The sequence below is a fragment of the Ambystoma mexicanum genome, chromosome 2q (assembly GCF_040938575.1).
Source record: "Ambystoma mexicanum isolate Mex_15411 chromosome 2q, UKY_AmexF1_1, whole genome shotgun sequence".
NCBI lineage: Eukaryota > Metazoa > Chordata > Amphibia > Caudata > Ambystomatidae > Ambystoma > Ambystoma mexicanum.
In genome coordinates this window covers 1,090,500,762-1,090,527,989 of record NC_090924.1, presented here as the reverse complement: position 1 = coordinate 1,090,527,989, position 27,228 = coordinate 1,090,500,762, and the positions used below count along the sequence as shown (strand labels likewise).

General features: G+C 45.0%; 1 protein-coding gene across 2 annotated transcripts in view; it reads left to right on the top strand.

Annotated features, from left to right (window-relative positions):
* The window catches only part of LOC138569960 (protein lifeguard 1-like), a 969,207-nt gene that overhangs the window by 502,082 nt on the left and 439,897 nt on the right, over positions 1–27,228 (top strand). For both annotated transcript variants that reach the window (XM_069648440.1, XM_069648439.1), the window contains one exon: positions 13,624–13,702. In XM_069648440.1, the coding sequence (XP_069504541.1) occupies positions 13,624–13,702 (79 nt within the window). The remainder of the gene's footprint in view (positions 1–13,623; positions 13,703–27,228) is intronic.

The following is a 27,228-nucleotide window of genomic DNA, read 5'->3' as shown; positions in this document are numbered from 1 at the left end:
CCCTTTTAATCAGCAGATGGGGTAGTCAATGTTTCGGTTGGTAATAGGGAAATCTGTCCTTTTCCGATTATCTTTGCATTTCTCAAAATCGTTGGCAAATTACTGCGTGCCATATATAGTTTCATCACTGCATTTAGATCTCAACTTACCCATTTTGAAAATTGGGCGGGCGGGGAAATTGAGGATTTTAAAAAATCAGCATACAAGGAGAAGTCCATGAAGAGAAGGAGAACTTAGCCTAAGTCTGACCCAGTTTTCAAAGGTTTGAGGATGTCCACTTGACTTTTTCTCATCGAAACCCCTCAATAACACAGGCTGAAATATCTTTATTCAACAGGGATTCACTGTAAGCTTTATAGTGTTTTGGAAGTGGGTTCAGTTTTGCCAAGATCATGATGGGATTCTCTAGTTTGGATGAGTGTTGTTTTGTGGAAGTCTTTCTTGGGGAGGCCCATGTAGACGCTGTTGATGTAGTTGATCTTTGAATGCATTAGATTATTTACTTGTTTCACCTTGTGCTTGAGGGAAGAAGAAACTTGCTTTTAGAGGATCTTATAAGTTACCTTAAGTAGTCAGTGCCTGGAATTTGAGACTTGAATGAGTGATCATCATCGAAAATGATGCTGAAATTCTTATCTTTGTTGAAACGGGACTGGAGGGGTCCGAGTGATGATGGCCAATTGAGTGAGAGCAATGAAATATGGGTGTGAGCTAAATGTTGGTTCTTTTGTTCTTTTGTGATCCATTAAGACAGACCCTACCATCGACCATTCAGTTTTCTATTATTCCGAAGGAATATGTCAGTTTGGTTTGGTTTTCGCCTTGATGGGACATCTTCGTAAAGGTGGAAGGGGGGGTTGGATATTAAAATATGGAAATCCAGAGATTTCAAGTAAATAATAAATAGACAGAGACAAGGATGAATCTTTAGTGGACCCTACAATGCTGTTTCTGTGAGACATAGTGGAAGTTGCCAACCTTATACAGAGCAGATCAGTCATTTAGGAAATATGTAAATCATATATCAGCAGTTTCTTGGATGCCCTAGAGCTTGTGCAAGTTTATTAAGTGGATATTGTAATTAGATATGTCACCATTTGGAATTCAAGTGGCATCAAGCCAGCAAGCTTGTTGACTTTAAAAGACTCAAGGATGTCTTCCTGAATATTGAGAAGAGTTGATTTGGAGACTGGTTGGCCTGAAGCCTGGCTGTCACACTCAACACTGTGAACCACTGAATCAGAAATATCCGTCTCCAGAACCCCCTCCTCCTCACCTGTTTCTTCCGAAGAGGATATGTGTCTGCGCACCTTTCTCCTTGTTGATTTCTTTTTTGTGAAGAGAAATGGTCTTCCGTGGTTAGAAGCCACCCTGTCAACCTGATAAAACAGTAAAGCAAAAATCTTCCGATTGGGGAGAACCTTTCCAATGGACCAGATACTCCAGTCGACCTCTCCTGTATCGGGTGTCCCGGATGGCAGCAACCTCATACTCTTCAGGAGGGATGTCCTTGGGCACCGACCGTTTAGGCAAACTGCGCCGGAATGTGTCTTCTTAATATTCTTTCAGCAGGGAGGAGTGAAACACCGGATGGATGCGTTTCATATATCTGGAGATGTAGCAGCTGGAGACGGTAGGCCACAGGATTAATTCTGGCGAGAATGGTGAATGGACCAGATATCGTGGGGTAAGTTTAGAAGGATGTAACCAGCGGGGAAGATACTTGGTTGACACCCATACGACGGAGGAGGGACGCCAAAATAGGGTAAGTAGAAATAGTTCCCCGTAGTAGCGAACAGCCCACTCTGGACAAGAGAAAGAAGGAAGGAGCAGAAACAGAGCAACGAGAGGGGCACTAGGAAGGTAAGTACAGAATACCAAGCAAGGCAGAGTAAAGCGCTAAGGGGGAAGAACAGAGGGAGCAGCAGAGGAGCGAAGAAACCAGAAGTTACGGCCAAAGCCGAACGGAAGACGGAAGCTGAAAGCGAGGTAGGATAGGAGGAAAAGAACGGCTAGAAGGGTGGAAGGAAACACGGAGCACAGAGGCAAGGGAAAAGGCAAGACAGAAGGCGAGGCAGGACTGCGAAAAACACCCCGGTCAGAGTACAATGCAGCAAAGCCAGAAAACCACAGCGCAAGTTGTCGGAGCGAAATGCAAAGAGTTGCAACGCGCTGACAATAACAAAGGGGCGTGGTTAAATACGGAACTGGAAGAAACAGATGACAGAAAGACTAGAGCGAATACCCAGGAAGTAGTAGAAAGGGATGGAACTTCCTAATGGCGGTGTAGGCACCAGCTGTTCGATAGATGCCAGGGATGTCTGCAAGAACGCTGAATGACACTGGCTGCCTGTCATGGTGGGCGTGGTTGGATTATGTGACAGATCAGCAGAATACATGACTCAGCAAGTATGATTCAAAACTGTTTATTGGAGCAGTCAGGAAGGTAATTCGATAAACACCTTTGTTTTCTAAGGGTTTATCTATAAATGAAAAGGCTCTTACTGACATGGAACCATCCAAGCAAAAGGTGACAGATGGTTGCAAACTATAGTGCATTTGCTCTTCCTGTACTTCTCTGATCTAAAGACAGTCTTAGGGATATGTCCAGCATACCTCTTGGCCCACTCTCAGGCGCTGAAATACAGATGTCCAATTGGGTTTCCCAAATATCCACCAATGTTTGAGTGGCCTCCAGCCCCACCAATCTCTCCGCCATAATTTCTATATTCGTGTCTATACTATCCAACCTAGACTCAAGATCAGCACGGATTCGCATCAATTCTTCCAGAATTGCCAAAATGTCACTCTTTGTAGCACATGGGTCTTCCATATTCACTGGGGAAGGTCTGGCAACTTCCAAGTTAGTAAAAGAGTCCTCTTGCACAGTTTGCCTCTGACATTTTTGGAATGCGTTTTTCCAGCTCAGCTAGGCTTTCCAGGAGAATATTGTCTTCACTGTCCCCTAAGACCTTCATTCCACTCGCAACACAGGGTGTGATTGCCCAGCTACCTATTGAGAAAGAGGTAGCTACAACAGTCCAACCACCTCCATCAACTCCCTCATCTCCAGGTGGGGTACATTTCTCAACTCGGCTCTGTTGGACTCCGAGGGCAGGCTGGTGGCAGCCATGCACCATTGAAGGGCAATTTTCATTAATATGGCCTCAGCTATTCTCACATACAAAACCAAAAATAGGCATCTAGGTGGTGCAGCACATCCTGGTCTGCGAGACACATTCAGAGCCCCTCAGGCACTGGGACACTTCAGGGGAACAACAACACATAGTAGTCACGACTCTCTTCATGGCTGCCCATGAGCCCTGCAGGCCTCCAACCGGCAGCCAACGCCAAAACAAGTATGGCTTGGCCTCTGCACGCAATCACGGCAGTCCCCTGGCTTCATCCAGATTGCGAAGACTGAACCGCTTCTCCTATGCCTCAGTGCCATTGACGCTGTGTTCCAATGTGTCGCTCTACCCCAGTACTCGACAGAGGAGTCTGGTGGGCAGAGCATACCGGTTCCATGTGTTAATATCCCCACAAAAACATCGCCATACAAAAATATTGTTATATTTTTGCGGCAATATTAAGGCATGGGACCTGTGGGGGACACCCCCCACAACCCTTCCCCGCATTATTTTTAAAGGACCGGGGGACACTCCCGCAATCCCCGCTCCCAAAACCCCCAAAAATGATCCCCCTCAAAAATATCACCTATGACCGTTCCAAACGACCATATACATATATACGTGCAATATTTTTGGTTGGGATAATATTACCTGATACCAACACACCATGTTGCTGCGTCTCGAGCCGTCTGATACTACCCAGTGAAGGGTGAAGGCAGCACTGAGCTTCACCGAGCTGTAGCAATCTTGCCCACACCCCTGGGGCCTCCTGTAAAACCAAGTTTAACACGCTTAATGAGTTGTATTGAAATTAGATGGTTGTATGGGAGACAAAGTTTGATTTTATTTCGAAAACAATGAGGGTGTTTTAAATAAATTATTACTATCATTTACGGTTTGGTTTGGTGTTTTATACATTATGTTGGTTAAAGGTTTTCAAACCATTACCCCCTGCAATATCAAAATCCAGAACGTGTTGCCTATGAGGCCGTTTTTCTTGCTTTGCTCTTTCTCTCTCCAAACGGAGGCGCTGTTCCAAAAACGAGTCATGATCAGTATGTGGACTAAAACTAGCCCCCTCACTCGACATTGAAAAGTCGGGCCTAAGAATCAATACAGCAGTAGAATCCTCTTTTTGAACTCGCACAACTTGAGAAGCGTTGTGTGGCTTCCCCCGAGTAAAAGAAGCAGTTATTGTATTCTTATTATTTGTATTCAACAACATTTCTGTTAATGATATGCTCAACACCGCAGCATCTCTTTTCCTTTGCACACTTAATGAAGAGTCAGGCATGAGCACCTACGACTGCGCTTTTGTTTCTACATGTGTAAGCAACATCCTTGTTTATATCTGCAGGGCTGTTAAAATGCATTTACGTAGTGGACAATTAGTGACAAACTTCAGGCAGCGAGCAGAAGACAGTTAGATTTAAACTTACTGAAGACAAAACAATCATCGCAAGCAATAAGGATGGCCAAGTTTACACACAGCTGTAAGCTTTCAAGGAGAGGACTGTGTGATAATGTTAAACATTTTTATGAAACTTCAAGAAAGCGGTACTTGCCTCTGTGTTGTGATAGCATGCAGAGGCTGGTCTCGTAATTAAATTTAAACAAGACAGAGCTGAAGGAGGGGTGTAGGGACCTTTCTTTTCTAGAATGTCCTCCATAAGGATGGTTCTGCTTTCTTTTTGGTATGATATCGGTCGGTACCACAGAAATAATCGAATCAAAAATACCTAACGAGAAAATACTGAATTTATTTGGTTGAATTTGTTAGGTATTTTTGTACATTTTGAATAATATATAGATGTGGGTTGGGGTAATGGTATAGGTGAAGCTAGGGCGAAGTGGGGAATGGCGGTTCTCGCCCTGTATTATAAAAGAAAAAATCGACCCAAAGAAATTCAGTAATTTCTTATTTGTTGTTTTTTTCTCCAGTGATTTCATGGTAATCCTATCTGTCCGTGTCCCCATCCTTAGTGTTTTAGTAGACGTTTGTAGGCTAAACCATTGGACTGCACATCAAAACTGGTATGAGTCCTTTTGCCGTCTGGGGCAACATGGACAAGGCCGTTGGACTAAGGGCGGATCAGACAATGAGCTGCCCATCAAGGCCAGGCTTTGTTAAGGGTGTGGAGACCAAAAGCACTTCTAACCAGCTGCTATGAACTGGTTATGCTTTGTCAAAGGGCATTCCCTAAAGCAGATAGAGAAAATGGATTCTTCGTCTGTATGAGCAAATCCTTCGTTCATGGCACTGGGCGGGAATAACAAGCCGGAAGGTCTAGCCTAAATGTTCCTGAGGTTTCAATGGTCATGTGGTCAGTGCTCTATAAGGAAATGGGTCTGGAGGGTGGGTCGGATCAGTTGGGTGGGAGGGGGTAAACGGATTGTCTGCCGTCTGTTTGCCTTGCAGGTAAACTAATAAATCTCTTTTTGTTTTTACCATCATCGAAAATGAGAATGCAAGTATGATTACTCCAACAGTGTCTTGCCGTAGAATTAAGCAAGTTGAAGACTTTGGGGTTAAGCTTCATGCAGACGAGGCAAAGTTACCAATCTTTTCTTACTATTCCACCTCCTTATTAAAAGTCACATTCCTCTGTATTGATAAGCAGTACACATACTTAACTGGAGTGTCTTTGGCATCCCTCTACCGTGTAGATCGACATGGCAGATGGATTGTTTTATAAGATGTTTTTAGGGGTCCTAGTTTCGCAATTAGCCTATCCATTTAATAACCTCTTACTGTGAGGTAAAAGTCATGAGCGAAGCAGTAACATCCTTCCTGGCAATATCTGGATCAAACACCTCATTACATGACTGTGATGTGCCCCTTGAGATTCTGAGTTGTGAGTCTAGTAATTTTTACCAATGATCTGGCTAATTGTTTAGCACCCATTCTTCCAAAACAGATGACTCAGGCAGCGACGTCCTATGAATATTATTGACATGAGTAAGAACATCTAATGTGGTTGTCATTTTATAAATTTTGCATTCTCATAAATCCTTAACAACAATCTGTACTTTGTCTATGGAGCTCCTTCCCTTGACTATTAGAGCTAATAATCAAATACAAGGTGTCCCGGTGGGGACGGCCCAGCATAAAATGGAGGATGTGATATTTTTGATGAATCACAAGCATAAAAGCTGAACTTGATAATTGTTGTAAGGTCTCTGTTTACAAAGTCAATTATCAGAAATATAAACCATTCAAAACATTTCAGAAAAAAATGTAATGGCTGGCCTCCAAACTAAGTTTGCATTTGAATTATTTTCTTACAGAATTAGCTATTTACGTGTCACATTGCTAAATCTATTAATTTGTTATAGAACCACAGTAAACTCAATGGGCCTCATTCCGAGATTTGAGGTAGCCATGGTGCTATTAGCACCATGGCTGCCTCCAATACCGGTACCGACTCCGACCTGGTTCAATGGGGATTTACCAGTGTAGTCCGACCTTTGCGGGACCGGTAAGTCCCCATTGAAAAAGGCAATCCCCATTCCCATTTGAGCCCCCATAGGTCTCAATGGGAATGGGGAGGGAGCTAATAACGGTACCGCAATTTGCGGTACCGTTATTTGCTCCCTGGTCCCTTTGCGGTTCCCTCTAAGGACGCCTGGCAAAACCAGGCGCCCATAGCGGGACCCGTTAAGGGACCTCATAGTAGGGCGCAAAGGGATTACCGGCACCGATGTCCTTAACGGTGCCCGGTATATCCCTTTGTGCCCTACTCGGAATGAGGCCTAATGTCTTTTCGATCTAAACTGAAGATTTAGATAGCTTGAGTTGGATCGAACTTGCATAAATAACTTCTGTCAAAATGAAACTCCTTTGGAGGTTCTGGATTTATTACAAGCCGTTCCGACCAAAATACCCTTTAAAGACAACATGGGTGCTGCATCTTTACATCTCCTGCATTTACATCTCTATGCATGCACATCTACTGCAATTGCAGTTTGAATGTTTCTTTCTATTTGTTTTTTTTCAAGCCCAGGAACCAAGTCTGCTGTACCTCCCTACCATTTATTTTTTTCTATACAATTTGAAATCTTTTATTCTTGCTCCCTAAAAAATTAGCAACAGTAGATGGGAATGCGTAGAACTGTAAATACATGTCACCCACACCAGAATTAACTAAGGCTTTCTCTGGCCCAACCTAGACCTGCCTGAAGATTTCCTTTGGCATGTCCAATCAAAGAAATGCCCCACTACTCCAATCAGCAATGGGACCAACCCGGGTTGACACCCCACTTAGCGCCATGGCAAGCACATGGAGCAACTCGTTTCTTTCCTGGCCCACCCAATTATCGAGATTGTGGGCATCACTTCCCTAAATCCTCTATCCTGCAACTCCTTTCTTCCTAGCCGAATGGCAGCAAGAACAAATTGGTAACTTGCTTCAAGTCAGAACCAACGTTAACCACAAAGACCCTACCGCTCACCTGCCAGCAGGGATCTCCCTTCCACCCTTGCTCTACGAAGGGTCAGCTATAATGACCCTTGACACTGGATCTCATTGACTTACCTACATCATCACTTCAGTACCTCCAGTAGCTGAACCCTCAGGATCAAAGTAGTTGGACATAAAGGACCATAGCCTCCGGACTGGCTGTGAATGTTGTGCTCGTTTCACTGTCCACTGTACCCCTCCAATTGTTTCCTACCACTCTCCTCTTCCTGGGCCACTGAAGTGTTTTTCTTTCTATGTGGTGCACTGTACAAGACCCCTAATAAATATGTGAGGCTTAGCACTGCCCAACCTATTACAATATAATGTTTTTGATTGGTTGGTACCAGCTTTTTACTGGTTAAAACAATCCTGAGAGAAAAAAAGGGTGTGGTGTTGAACAATCCATTACAGAAGAGCTGGGACACTAGCACCATGCTGAGATTTTCAACTGTCCTGGAATCAACCAATGCTACTGTTTGGTATTGGGCCGAAGACCAGAAAAAATATGGTCTCATCTCAACAGATGACCCCACTCTTCAAAAATCTGTACTTCCCTTTTGGATTAAAATCCAAACAGCATTGGGAATTGGGGGTTTGTTAGAAAGACTCGATTGGCTATTCTACGAGGACCATCCTCAGCACTTTGAAGGTTACAAGCATGCATTTTCTCTTTCTTAAAAAGGGTGTTTCGGTTAAAACTGGAGGGGACAGAAACACCAGCAAGTTTAAAGACTTTATTTTCAAAGGTCCCATTCCAGAAAATGTCCACCATCTACAGCATCAAAGACCTCAGATGTGGTCCCCTAAGCACTTGTATTTATGTGCCCGTGTTAATTGAGCTTATGCTATAGTGGCTTAGTCGTCATTGTTATGTCATAATCCAGACTGCTGAAGAGTGCACCAAAAAAGGCTGCTTTTTTAATGCCAATTTTGTGTGGAATTCAGTTGCTGAGATTATGACAGTTTCAGGGTTTCAACCTTAGAATACCCCTCGATGGTTATGTCTTTTAAGGCTCTGTAGTGAACACATGGGCAGAGGTTGCAGTCTCTCCTAGGAATAAAGAATATAGGTAACGAGGCTGGAGAATGCGATGGTTGTATATGTCTTTTCCTGAGTTCATGATCAATATACTCTTTTAATATTTGACCCTCCTTTCCCGTAAGTGGGTATATACAGCCATGTGGAACAACTACATTAGGTACTAAATATATAGGACAATCATACGCCTGATGTGAGGGTAATTGCTCTGCTTTTTTTAAAATTGAAAACGTGGGTAGGATTGGTACTCTTCAGCAATCGCGTAGCCAGATTCCTGTGCCATTGCTCCTATTCTCGGCAATCTAGAGAGACGGGCCACACAGGGGGGCCAAGGCATGGCTATGTCAGAACTTAAACAGTGCTCTTTACAAAAAGAGGATGAGAAGGTGACGGTTTGCTTGATCCAAACAATAATAGGAATATGTGTTCGGAGCCAAGGTATACCCAAGACGTTATTAAACTGTGGGGCATAGATCAGATCAAAAAAACAAGACTGACTATGTCCTTGATGAGTGCTCATAATTAGTTCTTTGATCTGTTCTGTTACCTGTCCTGATGCCAGAAGAGTGCCATCAACTGCCTGCATGGATTACAGCAAGATTTGGGTATGGATGGGAAATCCATGTTCTTTGGTAAATGTGCATCGATGTAATTCCCTGTGGCCCCTGAATCTATCATGACCGGAACAGCCAATGTACGATCATTGGGCAACCTAAAGACCATTTAAATAAATGCGTATCAGGGAAGAAGATGATTGTGAACCAGATCCTGGATCTGTAGATGTCGAGGGAGGTCATGAGTCAGATTTCCCTGCATGTAATTCAGGTATTTTACATTCTCCTCATCGTTCTGTACGAAGAACATCGACCTGCAATACTACATTAAGAGATCTGGGAAAGACGTCTGGAGTGATGGGATTACAGACAGGGCAACCTTCAATTCCTCTGACAATCCCCAATAGAATACCGCTACGTTCTTTTGCATGGGCCATGTTGTTCCAGCAGCAAGTTCATTAAAGCAGGCCACATACTGCAACAAAGAGGACTTGCCCTGTGTTAAAGCCAAGAATTCTAAATCTGAAGCTTGAGCCTTGTGTGTGATATCAAAAACCAAATTCATGGCTCTTAACAACGTGTTTGTTATCTTCAAGAAGGGGGTTACCTCCTGCCGTTTAGGCAATTTAGAGAGTTCACAGAAGAAATCCAGGAGGATAGACAGGGATCGGCAAAGAGGAGGCAACCATAAATAAGATACCAAGTGACATGGATCAAGGGACTACTACTGCATAACCGCAGTTTAGGAGCACTGATCCAGCAAAGTGTTCTGCTCAAGAGCCGACATCGCGAGACACCACGGTTTGTGCTTGCACCAAAAAAATGGGACATCATGAAGTCACAGGCTTCGTCCGTGGTGGGCCCTGTAAACTTGGACTTGTGGTTCCATGCTGTGCGTCCCACTTGATTCATTGGCCAATCTGCCAGGGGACACACACTGCCTGTAGGATGCCACGATGCAGGGGAGGCAGTGATATAGAACCCTGACAGTTAGACCACCCAAAGTCTCCTTCACTCTCGCCCCCCCCCTTCCCCTGCAACAAACCTTTCACCCACTGCCGCTCTCTGTCCACCTCCCAACTCCAGCCCCCCAGACACAAACAAACTTACCCGGGCTAGCAGGCAAAGGTATTCAGTCTTGTTTGGCCATGTCCAATAGATTGCAGGCATAAGGCCCAATTCTTAGTCCTTTTGGGAAAAACGTATGGACTAAGATGATAAAATCCTCACTTTATATTGTGACATAGTTCTATTTTAAGTTTCCTTGGATGGCGCTTAGGGACTCTACTGGCCTGGGAGGAACCACCTGATTTGTGATACGATCCCGCGAGACAGTAAAGTATGTTCATCCCCCAACCCTGCTATGTTATACGAGCATCACTGCCACAGTACCAGGATGGCCCTTCCCCTTCAGTACGCATGGCATGCTCTATGCAGGAAGCCTGGTACCTTGTGTTAAGCCAGCACTTGGCGGAAGATATGTCGGAGCCCATAGGGCTCAATGGGAATGGGGAAGGTGCAAATAACGGTAGCGCAATTTGCTCCCTGGACCCTTTGCTAATAGCACCATGCCTACCTCCAAACTCGGAATGACCCCCTATGTCTTAAATCAAAAGTATGAACTATGGGACAGATTCTCAAAATTGTTCTGGCGCCTGTGATGAGATTTACTATCATACTTCATCCCTTGTGCCAAAAAAGATGTGTCCTCTGCACAAAGTGCATCCTAATGCATGCATCATAGATTCACCAATTTAGATGTCCTTTTCAAGCCCCTGTGCACACTTGCACATATAATGGGGTATTTCTATGCATTTCAATACACATCATTAATTCATAATTGGGATGGGCATTGAAATACGCAGAAAATACACATTTTCATGTGCCTGTTTGGAACAGGCGCTGGGGATGCGCAATACGTGGCTGGGTCTTTTCCTGACCCTTTCATGCATTTTGACAGCTGCTTTCACAACTTCACAAACTTACATTACTACCCCACAAACAGGGTTAGACTTTTTTTATAAAATGTATTATTAGAATTTTTTACAATGACTGGCCCTTTATCTCTGCAATGCTACCCAGCCCTATGAAATGCGCATGTCACCTTTTGAGAATAAAGTGACCTGCACATTTCAGAAAATAGTGCAAATAAAAAGGATCATCCTCTTAGCTATTGTTATTTGCACTCGTTTTTGAGAATTTGGGCTTCATTACAACTTTGCTGGTCTGGAATAAATGCTGGTAATTCCAGCACCAGCATTTTTTCTGGACCGGTAAAGCACAGGCCTGACCTGCCGGTAGATAAGGCCCCCACTAGCAGATAAATGCCTGAATCACCGGCACTGTTACTAATGGTGCCGGTGATTCGGGAAATCCCATCCCATGGAGCCCTATCGGGCTCCTTGGGAGTGGGCAGTGCCTTAAGTGGCACAACAAAATGAGCCGTGGCTCATCAAGGGGGTGGTGCCTAACGGCGGGGGTCCTGCTGGCCCGTTAGGCCACGTCCCCCTGACGAGCCCCGGCTCAATGGGCTACTGGCACCCCTACCAGGCAGCCTTTTGTAGCGATCAGCACCCTCTCCCCATGGGGAGAGGGTGCTGATCTCTGCATTTATATTCTATAGGCTTGCCTGGCAGGGGACAGCGCCACGCCTATTCAGCCTTAATGGTGGCGCTGACTTCGCCAGCTGGGGAGGGGCAGCGTCACCATTATGGCTGAAAGAGTGAGGCTGCTGGAAGCAGAGGCCGTTTTCATGAAGACTGAAACTCCCACGAATGCGCGGGAGCTTCAGAATTTAGAAAACAAGGCCTCTGCTTCCAGCGGCCTCACGTTTTCTCCATAATGGTAGTGCCGGCCCACGGGCATCTCTTGCTTAAAGAGATGCCTCGCAGGTGCGGCGCCACCATTATGGCTGAAAGGCATTTTTTCATGAAGCCTGAAGCTCTCCCACACGAGCGAAAACTTCAGGCTATAGAAAAAAAGCCTTTTTATGTAGTGGCCGGGGCTGCCACTGGAGATTAGTGGGCCCCGGCTGGGCCCCGCCTCAAAACAAAATTTTGGCCCCGGCCCACTTAAAGCCCTGGGAATGGGAATTTTCCATCACTCCACCGCCCGTGATACTGGGGTATCGGGGGGTAGAGACGGTAAGCCAGGATTGCCGGTATCCTGCCAGAATTACCGGCGGGATAACAGTAACCCTGTAATGAGCCCCTTTGACTCTAAAAAATGCCAGTAAAATTGCTGATAATTCTGGCACCAGCATTTTGTCTGGACCGGGAAGCACAAGTTTGCTGTGGGTGCAATGACTTACCACCAGGCCTGACCTGCCAGTAAATCAGGCCCCCACTGACAAATACATGCCGGCACCGGTACTGCTGGTGCCGGTAATTCCGGCAATCCCCGCCTATTGGATCCATGGAATTGGGATTTACTGCCCTTTCTGCTGCTTGTAAAATCCCGTTAACGGAATATCAGGCGGCGGAAACAGTAGGGGCCTGTTTTTCCAGTATCCCGCCAAAATTACTGATGGGATACCAGCAAACTTGTAATGAGCCCCTATATGTTTTCATTTGATTGTGTGCTAGCTTGCTCACGTTTATTGTATATCTCTTACACTGTTGGGTCCTGCATTATTAACCACCTACCTTTTATTCGATCAGCCTTTTGCTTCTGCATTGCCTTGGACTTTATTTGCTTTATTTTTAATGGACTTGAATGATGCTACAAACTCTCCTAATTTTACTATTTGTGATTGACTTCTTACTACTGTCAAAATTGTACAAACTAATGCAAAGTCATAGATTATTTTGCGATTCAGGATTATATGCTGTTTTGGGAATTGCCCATAGCGTAAATGATGCTTTTTTCCAGGCACACGACACAGAGGTATTCTGTAAACATTTGGGGCCTCATTACATGGTAGGCGGTAGCCATGGCACTATTAGAGCCATGGCTATCCCTTACCGCATTCCAGGTCCGTGTTCCCCGAATGGGGATTTACCAGGACATTCCGCCCCTGGCGGAACCGGTAAGTCCCCATTCCGGGAACCATTCCCCATTCCCATTTGAGCCCCCTGAAGTCCCTCAACGGGTCCCTTCCTTAACGCCTGTTAAAACCCAGAGTTATGGAAGGGACCCGCTAAGGGACCTCGTAGTAGGGCAGTAAGGGATTACCGGCACCGGTACCTTTACCGGTGCCGGTAATCCCTTACCGCATACCGTGTAATGAGGCACTTGGTGAATCTACTCTTTGGTGTTTATGGCTTTTTGCAATTATAGCAAGGCATTATGATGTGGACTAACTAAAGAAATATTGTACCTGTGTAGCCACTGCATAATGATTACATTCAATAGTTGATGGTTTCATTAGATGTATTTGTGAAATGTGTGTTCACTTTTGGCCCTTCAAGTGATGTATTCTACGTCTATTATCTTCACAGCCTTTATCAAGAAGGTCTACATTACTTTGGCAGTTCAGTTGGTTATAACGGTTGGCATTATCTGCATGTTTATTTACTGGTAAGTTTTAATGTTCAACTGATGCATTTTTCTTTTCAACATGTATTTAAGTTCATGATGTAGCTAGAACCTTTTCAAGCCAAAATATTTCCTTTAAAATGGTCAGTGCCTAGATGGCTTCGGGTCTTAGTTTGCGTTCTATAATTTGTATAATAATAATAATAAAATGCATTTACACTGTGAGAGAAAGTGTGCAGCTCATGTTTTACATAGACATACTTTTCAGACAGTGAAGACGTGTTTATTTTACCTTTCAAAACAAACTGTTGCCTTAAGTAGGCAATTAACTATTTTATTTGCAATCCTCTTAAACTTTTTTTTATTTTTTAATATCTCTAGACACATTAAATCAATCAAAATGCAGGTAGATCACATTGTGACCATCATATGTTGCCTAATAACTGTGCTCTCCTATATTTTGTTGCTGTCTAATTTTAATTAATTACTGTTATACTGTGATTGCTATTATCTGTTTAGTTTTATCATACAGCTTTCATTTTAAGAATATCTGATTTTTAACTTTATTTTAGGACCTTAGACATTTTCACTGACTTAATCAACTGCACCTGTATGATTTGATTCTTAATCCTTTTATGAACTGTGTGTGACTCATGTAAACTTCACTTCCAAGGAGCCTTGTAGTTCTATACCCCTTTTTAGACGTTGTCAGTCGCATCAGCGCCAGCGCATCTAAGCCGGTTTGTGCCGGTTTGTGTCACGGAGTGGCATTTCTTTAACTGGTCCCTGACTCTTTCTCCTGTTATTACAATGTCTACAGGCTGTGACCTACTTGCTGCAATTCAGAGGAACCATAGAATCAGACTTTGAGACATGTCTAAAGAAGTCACACATTTTGCAGGCAACTTGGGTAGCAAGACCACTAATTGCATGCCCACAATACCTACACCAGAGACCATGAAAACATCCCTACGTGAAAATCACAAAGACTCGAGTGCTTTTGATGCCTAAGTTGCGTTAGAAAATGTGTGACGGAATAGAGTGGATGTATGGACACAGCGGATATAACACATACTCGTCCACAAGTCCCACACACCTCACACACCTTTAGCACAATATGCAACTGAAATAGGTGATTATATCATGAAATTTCATCTCGATCTACTAGCCATTACCGAGACATGGCTTCATAAGGCTGCCCACCGTGCGTTACAGTTAGCCACCGCCATTGGTTTTCATCTCTCCATGCCGATCGTCTGGAGAATAGAGGTGGGGTAGTGGCTCTAATTTTTAAACACAATCTTAATTTGTATACATCAGACACACCATACTTACATCACTGCGAGGCTATGCTTCTAAAAGCGAACAAGGAATCTGTAAGCACTCTGAGCATACTGCTAGTGTATAGATCCCCCAAAATTATGCCAAAATTTGAGTAACAACTCCTTGCTTTTATAGGGAGCACCTCTAAATTTCAATCGCCCTCCTTGTACTTGGGGATTTTAACTTATGGGCTAATGATCTCCATGACTTAGCCGTAGTATTGTTTCCTGCAGACACTCCAATCTGTGGGTTTTACCCAGCATGTCAATCTTCCTACCCACAAAGGTGGTAACACCGTGGACTGGATTTTATCCAACAATCACAAATTATCTTCTATCCTGGTCCATGACTGTATTTGGTCCGATCACTTTCTACTATCTTTCGAGGTTTATCTTTCTCACCTATTGTCTCCAACCCTCAACCTTATATTCTGATTAGGGATCTTAGGAAAGTCACGCCTGAAGCATTTGCGGTCACAATCATCCCACTCCTTCCATCACTGAAGGACAATATTCCTCTAGACCAGTTAATCCATCTTTTTAGAACTGCTACTAATCAGGCACTAGAGACACACACACCTATGAAATCTAAAAAACACGAGAAGTCTAATGTACCAAACTCATGATACAGATCAAGTGCTGAGCGCCAGACTAGCTAAACTTCAGATACTAATCACGCAGCTTATAAACTTGCAGCTAAATCTTTTAAGCTCATGGTTTTCAAAGCAAAGAGCTTAAACTGAATGCCAGCATTGAATTAGCAAAATTATGTCCCAAAGAGTTGTTCAGCATCCTACAGGAGCTGAAAAGGACCACAATGAAATCCTCCATGATAGCTGAGAATTACTGGTGCCATAATGGATTTATTCAGAAAACCCAAAAACATCAACAGCATATTGCTGACCAGGTAAACATTATTCAGAATACTGAAGATCTTCCTCCTCCTATCCATACTATTGCTCCTGAAGCGCCATCATTCACATTTAAAGAGGTATGAGAAGAGGAGGTTATGAAGGCTATACGCAAGCTAAAACCAAAGTCATGCAAGTGGGACTTCTTCCCCTCAATCATGTTTAAGGATTTCTCTAAAACTCTTACTATGGGTCACTACATTCATCAACCGCTCTTTTCGGGAAGAATACATTCCTGATAACATCAAAGATGCCTGGATTACACCATTGTTAAAAAAGGAAACCTCAACCCCAAGAATGTGGCTAACTTACACACCTATCATGAATGTTCCCTTTGTATTGAAGATATTGGACGGAATTCCATATAATCAATACCACAAGTTCATTGAACAACAGGACATCCTTGCATCACAACAGACCGAGTTTAGTCGAAATCACGGGATAGAGACTGCGCTCTTGGACTTAAAGGACTTAAGCTGAACAATCCTCTTTTCCTTCTTCTGCGCCCTAATACCCTTGGGTCTGGTGCGTTTTATAAATAAATAAACAAACAAACAAAAAAACAAACAAAGTCCAATATTACAAACATTACAGATGGCAGCAACATGGCATTACTTTTGTTGTTAGACGTGTCTGCCGCACTGGATTTAGTCGATCACTCTCTTCTGGCAGACAGACTCATTAAAGTTGTCAATTGTACCCCCTCTGCCGCATCCTGGTTCAAATCCTTCCTTGGACCTCGTACTGCAAACGTGGCTATGGGAAACGCTCAATCACGTACAACCGCCCTGCTGTGTGGAGTTCCTCAGGGCTCCGGTCTATCGCCTCTGCTCTTTAATGTTTATTCACAACCACTATGTGATCTACTCTCCTCTCTGGGGTTATTGTTCGCCAACTATGCGAACGATACCCAGATTGTCTTAAAGCTCTCTGAATCTTATATAGAGGACTCTGACAAAATCAATAACATTTTTTCATCAATCCAATCGTGGATGGCTATGAACTCGCTAGCCCTTAATAATTCTAAAACAGAGCTACTCATTCTAGGGACCCAACAAAAATGAAAAAACTATACCCCATATATAAAATCTTCAAGATTGCTGGCAACAATATTGATGTTTATGACCATGTAAAATACTAGGAGATTGTCTTGACTTCCATCTGTCATTCAAGAAGCATGTTACTCACCTCAAGTCCTCCTGCACTTACTATGTCCATCTGTTGTGGCAGATTCGCCCATATCTCTCTGAGGCCAATCGAGCATTGATTGCTGCCGCCTTTATTAACACAAAGTTGGATTATTACAACAGCCTGCTAGTCGGGACCTCTCAGACTAGCATAAGAAAGATGCAGGTCACACAAAATGGTGCAGTACGGGCGGTATGCCGCCTTAAATACCAAGCCTTAGTGTCTGCATCACGTAGGAACCTCCATTTGTCTTCCGGTGGAGCAAAGGATTCACTTTAAGGAATTGACCATGGTTTTCAAGTGTCTTCAGGATGAGATGCCTTCTTATCTCTCATCCAGAATTAAAAAGATCCTGTTCAGACATACCCTTCGTTCAAACAAAACTCTGAGACTACAGCAACCACAAGCCACCCAAAAATTAATTGGTGGGTCAAACCTTGAAGTATGGGCACCAGCCCTATATAACAGGACTCTATTGGACCTGAGAGAATGTGCGTCAACTGCCATCTTTAAAAATTGCTTAAAAACATTCCAGTTTGATAAAGGATCTGGCTAATTGTTCTGGCAGCCCAGCATGTCCATCCTTCTAATCACCTGTTTGTTTTTTCGTTGTATGTCTTGTGAGCGCCCTGAGGCTTACGGGCGTGTGACACAATATAAAAACCATTTAGATAGATAGATAGGTAGCTAGATAGACGATCAGTACTATGATATGATATGATATGATATGATATGGCATTTGTAACGCGCCTATACACAAGTGTTTCAAGGCGCGACGAGGCGGGGGGGAACACGGGGGGACAGACAACGATCCTACTAGGCCAGGTGTCATTCAGACCGCGCAAGTGCAAGGGTAGAGGGGACTGGGAAAGTGCAGGGGGAAGGGGAGAGAGGGAAAGTGCTGTACATGGTTAGTAGAATTCAAGATAAATAATAAGGCCAGCTGGTGGCAAGTGCAAGGAAAGTGCAGTAAAGGTTAGTAGAATACAAGATAAATAATAGGGCCAGCTGGTGGCAAGTGCAAGGTAAGTGCGGGGAGAAGGGGCTGTGGGATACAGAGACAGTCCCGTGGTGCAGGTAGGCAGTGCAAGGGAAGAGTGGCTGGGCCAAGGACCAAGATCAGTGAGTGGTCCAGTAGCAGATTCGGTGCAGGTTCAGTGGTTTTAGCAGGGGAGAGAGGGAGAGAAAGAGGAGGCAAAGAGGAATGTTTTGAGGTGCTTCCGGAACCGGAGATGGTTCTCCTCAACTTTCAGGGAGGCAGGAAGGCTGTTCCAGAGGGAGGCCCCTGCTGCGGTGAGAGATCTACCCCCAGCTCGTTGCTTGGAGAAGCTGCTGACCCTGAGGTAGTTGGAGGTGGATGAGTGAAGAGCTTGAGAAGGAAGATATTTAGGAAGAGAGAGTTGAAGGTATTTTGGCCTTGTGGACAATACAGAGGGTTTTTAACTTAATCCTCGCACCCACTGGGAGCCAGTGCAGTGATTTCAGTCCTGGAGAGATACGGTCCTTGGGCTTGAGGCCAAGGACAAGTCTCGCAGTCCTGTTCTGGATGAGTTGCAAAGGGCGAAGAGTAGAGGCAGGAAGATTTAGATAGAGGCTGTTACAGTAGTCCAGCTTTGAGAGAACCAGGGCTCTGGAGACAGTGAGCTTCTGGGGGAAGGAGAGGAAAGGAAGGATCCCTCTGAGGAGGTGTAGCTGGTAGTGTGACTTCTTAGAGACGTCAGATATGTGTGGAGAGAAAGAGAGTGTGGAGTCGAAGATGACCCCAAGGTTTTTTGCCTTGCAGGTAGGCACAGGAAGAGGGCCAAGGGAGGCCGGCCAGAGAGCTGCAGGGAAGGAGGGAGTGGGTGTGCCGATAAGTAGAATCTCAGTCTTTCTGGCATTAAGGCAAAGGTCGTTGGCGGCACACCATTCCTGGATAGCAGAGAGACAGTCAGAGATGAGGGAAGGGGAAGAGGAGGCCGAGGGTAGCCTGAAAATGAGCTGGGTCTCATCCGCGTAGCACTGAAAGTAGGGACAGAGAGCGGCTATGCGGTGAGCAAGAAGTGCCAGATATTGGTTGAACAGCCAGGGGGAGAGGTAGAACCCTGGGGGACACCACAGGTAGAGAAAAAGATGTCAGAGAGGAAGGAACCCAGTTGGACCTGGGAGGGTCAATTGGAGAGGAAGGAGGTCAGCCACGCCAGAGTCTGACCAGTGATACCCAGGTTATCAGGGAGACGGTTGAGCAGGATGGTGTGGTTGACAGTGTCAAAGGCAGAAGAGAGGTCGAGCAAAATGAGAACACAAGGGGTGTTAGAGTCAAGGTTAGAGAGCAGGTCTTCACGGATGTTCAGGAGAGCAGTTTCCGTGCTTCTGGCAGCTCTGAAGCCAGACTGGTGATCATGAAGATTACCAACAGATTCAGCATGGAGATTAAGTTGGGAGATGGCCAGTTTCTCAAGGAGCTTGCCCAGGAAGGGGGTGATAGAGATTGGGCGATAGTTAGCTGGGCAGGAGGGGTCGGAGGAGGGTTTCCTAAGAAGGGGGTGCACAAGGGAGTGCTTGAGGGGGGAAGGGAAGACTCCTGAGGCGAAGGAGTGATTGCAGAAGTCAGCCAGGGCAGGAGCCAGGGAGTCAATGTGGTCCTTGATAGTGTTGGAGGAACAGGGGTGGACCTGTTTTGACGAGACTTTCATAGATCGGACTTGTCTCGAAACCTTGTCAGCAGAAAAGAGGGGAAAGGCAGAGAAGGAGGGAGGAGGGGTGGCTGCAGAAGGGCCAGAGGGAGAGCAGGGAATAGAGGGGGGGAGGTGATAGGGGAGTGAGGACAGGATGCCCTGAGTTTTTGAAATGAAGTGAGAGGCCAGTGCTGTGCAGAGGGCCTGAGAGGGGACAGGAGTGGTGGAGACTGCAGCAGGGTTGGCCAGCTCCATGCAGATTTTAAAGAGTTCAGCCGAATTGTTAGATGCCGCAGAGATGCGGGCTTGGATAATGGCTCTCTTCTAAGTATGAACGGAGAGCCGGTATTGCCTTTGGAGCAGGTGAAATGCCAGTTTGTCAGAGGATGAACACGAAGCACGCCATTTCCTCTCTGCCACCCTGCACTGGCGTTTAAGGGTGACGAGGTCCGAGTCATACCAGGAGTTACATTTGGCTTTGGGCTTCAGGCGGATCCTCATGCCAGGGGCAAGGATATCAAGGGTATTAGATATAGCAGAGTGGAGAGTGGAGAGGGCTGTGTCAGGGTTGGAGTCAGCCGAAGTAGGAGGAGGGGGCAAAAAGGTGGTAGGGAAAGCCTCAACTGACACGCGCTTCATGGGTTGGATGACCGCGAAGGTGGGTGGCAGTGATGAGGGTGGCTTTGCCTGTGGGGAAGGGAAGGTGAGGTGGGAGGATAGGAGAAAGTGATCACTCCAGGAGAGAGGAGTGGAGAGAGGGACAGAGAGGGGAAGGTCAGAAGAGATCAGAGCATCGAGAGTGTGCCCTGCAGAATGGGTCGGCCCAGATGGGAGAATAGAGAGTGAGAGAGAGTCGCAGAGGTCGCGAAAGAGTCCAGAGGGAGGACAGGAGGCATCAAGATGGATATTGAAGTCTCCAAGAAAGAGGAGTTGAGTTTTTGAGGATGGGAGTGAGGAGGAGAGGTCAGCCCACTCAGAGAGGAAGGCGGAAATTTGACCAGGTGGCCGATAGATAGTAGCCACGGTAAGGGAATGGCTAGGAGAGAGAGAGAGTCGGCAGACAAGGCATTCAAAGGAGGAGTAGGTCTGCGTAGGAGTGACAGTGGCAGGAATCCACTCAGGGAAGATAAGGGCCACACCCCCCCGAACGGTTGGGCCTGGGCAGGGAGAGGATGTTGTAGCCGTCAGGTAGGAGTGTGTCAAAGCTGGTGACAGAGCTGGCCGTGAACCATGTCTCAGTGAGACCGAGGATGTGAAGGTCCAGTTCCTCAAGAAGGTGACAGATATCAGAGGAATGTTTGACGGCAGGGAGGCGGGAAGGGAGAGAGGAGAGGAGGAACCAGGAAGTGAGGAGGAGGGAGGGGGCAGGGGGCAGCACAAACGCGCACGGAGCGCCAACAGGTAAAAAACAGTAACAGGCTGAAAATTCATCTCATTGGTATCATTGATACCATCAAAAAGTATTTTAAAGCCCAAAGATGCAGGGCAAGCCTCCCCATCACCATTGGTACCACCTGCAAACCTCACGTTCCACTCCTATCCCATCTAAATCGTCCTGGGCTATAGGAATCCTGCATTAACCAAAGTGTAAAACATAACAACAGAAATGTTAATAATATAATCAATATAAATGCTGCAGCCCCAAAGCGCACATGCTGTGCTCTCAATTTGTACAACAATCAGATCCCAACATCACTGTTACGCACAGTATTGTTTGCACACCTCCCCTCATGTGGATCAGCCTATGTACACTGGACCACCACACCCAAGATTGTGATCCAACTCACAGAAAAGTCACCCTCAATGTATAGAAACAGAGTCTAAGGTTTTGAGTCTCCACAGTCTCCACAGAGATGCTGGGTTTGAGGAATTCCCTAAGACAGGGAGTGTGGCTCTGGGACTCGTCAGGGAAGAGCCTGCCAGATAGAAGAGAAGATGCAGCAGTGACATGAAGAAACCCTTGGAATCGGGGACTCTGGATGGGACCCGGGAACGGAAGCCCTAGACAGAGGGACTGGGCTCTGGGACACACAGTATGAACTTGGGGGAGACCAAGAAGGGAAAACCAGAGGGACATTGTGTATTAAAAACCTGGCAGGAGAGTATACCAGGTATTTCTGTGTATGAAAGTGCATGAATACATTAAGAGAACTGGACAAACACTGTGTAAAGAAACTACACATAAGAAAGTCCTGGCAGGAGAGTATACCAGGCAAAGCCAAGTGTGTGACGTAAACTGTATATAAAGTCCTTGTAGGAGAGTATACCAGGCAAACCCAAGGGTGGGGAATGAACTGCATAAGAAAATCCCAAGGAAGACTCATGCCCTTAGGATTTCTTAATACATTGGGCCTCATTACGAGGCGGGCGGTAAGGGATTACCGGCACCGGTAAGGGCACCGGTGCCGGTAATCCCTTACCGCCCTACTACGAGTTCCCTTTGCGGGTCCTCCCTTAACGCCTGGTTTTTCCAGGCGTTAAGGATGGGACCCGCAAAGGGACTCTGGAGCTAATAACGGTACCGCAATTTGCGGTACCGTTATTAGCAGCTTCCCCATTCCCATTGAGCTCTATTTGGGCCCAAATGGGAATGGGGAAGGGCCCTGGTGAATGGGGAATTACCGGTCCCGCCAACCTTGGAATGGACCGTTATTTGTTGCTCCATTCACCAGGGCGGAGTCGGAACGAGTTTGGAGGTAGCCATGGCACTAATAGCGCCATGGCTACCTCCAACCTCGTAATGAGGCCCATTAAATTTGGAAGAGAACCTGGCAGGCGAGTGTACCAGGTGTTCTGCAAGTCTGGGACCTGCACCCAAGTTGTGGTATTGTGAAGAAAGATTCCCAAGGAGGACACATGCCCATAGGATTGTAAATTACATTGAATGTGGGAAGAAACCTGGGGAAGGGAGTAATGTCCCCTGGAGTGGATTGCCACAGCAAGAGGAGGGAGCTATCCTCTTGATCTACAAAGAATCTGATTGTTTTTTAATATTTTGTTTTGGTGGAGAGAAACCTGGGGAAGGGAGTCGTTCCCTGGAACTGTGAATATTAACCATTTGAGAATTTTGTTGAATGTATCCCTTTTTGTTGGATTCGAACGTTGTGTGGACTTTCAAGGCCAAAGACCACATCCTTTACACCTTAGAGTTACTTTTAAAAAAATGTGAGGGTTAGAATAGGACTTCAGACACAGGACATTTCTGCTTTGCACATCTTGACTCAGGTTAGTATTGGTTGAGGTAGAGAAATGCCTCCTAGATTAGGGATAGTGAGGCATTGTCCAAGTCTACAACCAAAAACATGAGTCCTCTGTGTCCGCATCTCATTCCTGGCTCCTCACAGTAGGCATTTCATAAACCAATGAGTTGAATTGGGCCAGACAAGTTACAGAAATGATGACACATACAACAATGAGAAGTGCAGAGAAATGCTGAAGACTGCTACTGTTTGTAGTAATGACCGGTTAAGACATATTAAGAAAGAGTTAGGCCTGGAATCTGCATTCACAATCTAGCAAATCTGGGCAGAAAATCTACGCATATAATTACGGCCCGATTTTTACAATGAATGCAACTTTGATAGAAGAGCTTTAGAACTACAGGAGCATACAGGGAAGTGTTATTAGCCCCTAAAAAAATCACTGCTAGCACTGAGCCTTACCCTTTGTGGAGTAAAAACATTTTTGCACACATTCGTACGACCAAATTGAGGTTTAATCAACTACCTCTTAATGCTGTTACCCTTTGTTGGTATAGATCTGTTTTGCACTTGTACCTCCAACATGACAGAACATATATTGCACTTTCTTTTTCGTAGCAAGTATAGCACAATTCATTGTAATACTGATCTATGGAACTGGATTATAAAGTGCATATTTAGTGAATTATCCAATACATTTTTTTGATACTGTATTACTTTTATAGAAATACTTTACTTTCGAAAAAAAGATGCCTTTGAATCTGACTAATTGTTCATGTAGTTGCATTAAAGATCTTAATTTAATTATTGTTCTCAAATTATCTTTTGAATCATAATATGTTTTACTTAATCTTCAGACTTCTTTCCCAATGGTTCCATGTTCAAATACTGAAGCCTAGAGCCATGCAGCCTGCTATGAGGAACCTGACAGCTACGCATTTCGAAAATGTAGTATGCATTCATTCATGTCAGGTTCGGCATAGAAGGCTGGCTGCATGGTTCTTGGTAATGTCCCCCGAAGCCCAAATAGACTTGTACAAATAATTCCTTGTGAATAGTGGCAAAGAACAAAATACTTCAAAGGAAAGGACACAATGCTCGTCCCGCTTTGGCAGCCTTGTGGGGTCCTGCGTTCATCAATCAGACATGCATGCACACCATGGTGGGAGGGCCATGTTCATTATGCTTATGTGATGAAATTGAGGATGTGGCATCTTTACCATGGTCTAGTACTTTTTCTTTAGAGATTCATATAGTAGGCCCTTCAACTACCCTGAGTTATCCCATCCAGACACTCTTAGTATGTTTATCCTTTATTCCTTATAGAGCGATTCGCTTAGAACCTATAAGTGTTACCCATACCCACCCTGTTGTACGCTACAGATGACTTCAGTGTGTTCTATTGGTCCTTTCGTCATATATAATGCGAGAAGTGAGATCAACAGGATTTGATACCAAGGTTCCACTCCAACCGAAGCCTATTCCATTTATTTATTTTATTTATTTATTTTATTTTATTTATTTATATACAGAAGGAACTATGATCTCTTGATCACAAAAGAACATACAATAGATAAGAAATCAGATTTGACAGGAAGCAGTGAGCTTCTTACAATGGGGTGAGTTTGAGGGGCATTCTGTCCAGGTTGTGGAGGGGAGTAAATGGAAAAGTCACCGGGGACAATACACGAGTGGACATACATAGATTAAGGAAAACCAACATTGAACATTTGTGAGTGCAGGTAGGCAGTGCTTGGGTTGTGAACATGATGGGTGAAGTTAAAGGCGAGGGAAAAATGTGAGCTAGTAGTCAGATGAGAGGTAGGTTAAGAGAGTAACACAGAGGCAAAGAGGTAGGCTTTTAGTGTGATTTTAAACAAATCCTTTTGGACTGTTTCTCAGATGTCCGGGGGAAGAGAATTCCATACAAATGGAGCAAGAAGAGAGAAAGAACAGAAGCGAGAGGAAGCACGGGGGGCAACGAGCCACAAGGGTAGTCAAGGATGATACCGTAGAAGTGACCGAATCCAATGTTTTTGAGGAAGAAGTGACCAAATAGTTTTTTAAATTTTTTTAACCAAAAATAAATCTTTTAAAATAAAATATATGTGGGTGTGGGTAAGGGATATTAATAAAGGTAGGGGGAAGGAGGGGAGGGCTGTGGGGGGTCTCCCTCCCCCCAATGACAAAAAATTAATTTGGTCACGTCACTCTTTCGAAAACATGGATTCGGTCAAATCACCTACATCCAGTTGAGGAGGCAGGGTAGAGATTACAAGAATTGGAGTCAACCAATATGACCCTTCTTTTTATAAAATGATCTCATTTTGCTGTGGTTTTTACAAGTGTATTTTTATTGGAACATAGTCTAGACACATTGTCTGGAGAAGGTGGTCAGCCGACACGTGTTTCAAGTCTTTATCAAGGCAGGATGGTAAGATTCATGGGATCAAAATCCCATTGGTTCTCAAAGGCCAGTGACAGAAGTGTCTTCCAAGATACAATAACTTTATTGTTGAACAGCATGTCGGAATGGCACCAGCTCGCAAACTTTCACGGTAGCACCAGCACCGTTATTAATGGTGCCGGTGCTACCGTCATCCCCATTCCTATGGAACTCAAATGGGAATGTGGGTTTACCATTTACGGGGCGCCCGACTTCCAGGAACCCCGGGGTCATAATCCCCTGGTGTTTCAGGAAAGCCTAGTGCCTGTAAATATTGCAAGTCCGGCGCCCACCTGCCCTATGTGTTGTAAAAACAAGTAGGCCAGACCGCAAGCTGATGGCAACCCCTTGCAAGGGACAAAATGAGTGAGCTTAGAGAGTGAATCAACTACCATTGGGATGGTGGTGTACCCCCGGTCAGATGGTAATTCCAATATAAAGTCCATTGATATGGTATGCCATGGCAGTTTGGGTGTGGGTAAGGGGCGTAGTAGGCCCATGGGTATCTGATGGTCGATATTCTTGTCTGTGCATACCTCACATTGCAGTACATAGTGTTGTATGTCTTTGTTCAGTCCTGGCCACCAGTAATGGCGACAAACTAACTCTTGAGTTTTCCTGACTGCAGGGTGTACTACCAGAGGAGAATCATGGCACCACTTTAAGACTTGCATTCGGAGAGCCGTTGTGGGTAGGTATAATGCTGTGTCATGATAGGGGAGACCATCCTTGAGACAATGTTGTTTCTTGGGGTTTACCCATTGGTGTAGTTCTTGTGCGGACATTGCCTTTCCTACCTGCTCGAACAGCTCATTGGTATTACCGCCTATGATTTGGGTCTGTGGGACGATGTGTCTTTATGGTTCTTTAGGGATATCCAACATCGGTGCTTCCAGATACCGGGAAAGTATATATGTCTTCTTGTTTTCCTGTTCTGGACGATACGTAACCACGAAGGTGAAGTCAGTGAAATACATGGCCTGTACAGTCACTGTATGCCGTGGTCCAAGTAGGTAGTGTCTCCATTCAGCGAAAGTTGCTTTGATGGCGAGCAGCTCACAATCTGCTATGGTGTAGTTCTGTTCCGCTGGATTTAGCTTCCTGGAATAATATGACGCTGGATGGAGGTGTCTCGATTGGTCCCGCTGAGACAAAATAGCCCCCAACGCATAACTGGAGGCACTGTTTCCACAAGAAACAACTGTGTTGGGTCTGGATGTAGAAGAACTGGAGCTGAAGTAAAAGCCTTTTTCAGTTGATTGAAACTGTGCTCAGCCTCGGAGTCCCATACAAATGGTGTGTCTTTCCTGAGAAGTTGGGTGATGGCCAAAACCTTTTTAGCGTCATGGACGAACCGTCTATAGAAGTTTGCGAAGCCCAGAACTGATTGCACCTCCTTGATGTTCTTAGGAGCTGGCCAATCCAGGATTGCTTGAACCTTGCGTGTATCCATCCGAACTCCGTCTGGAGACAGGATAAATCCCAAGAACTCAACTGTGGTACAGTGAATGTCGCATTTCTCTAGTTTCGCATGTACGTTGTGTACCTGCAAACGTTAAAACACCGCTTTCATGTGTTGTACATGTTCCTCCTTGGACTGGGAATATATCAAGATGTCATTGGTATAAACCACAGTGTAGATGTCAAGATACCCACAGAGAACCTCGTTCATTGAATGTTGGAAGGTGGCGGGTGCGTTGCAGCGACCGAATGGCATGACCTGGTATTCATACAGTCCAAATTTCATTCTAAATGCGGTCTTCCATTTGTCTCCTTCACGAACCCGCACCAGGTGATAAGCCACCCGTATGTCGAGTTTGGTATAAATAGTGGCTCTGCACACC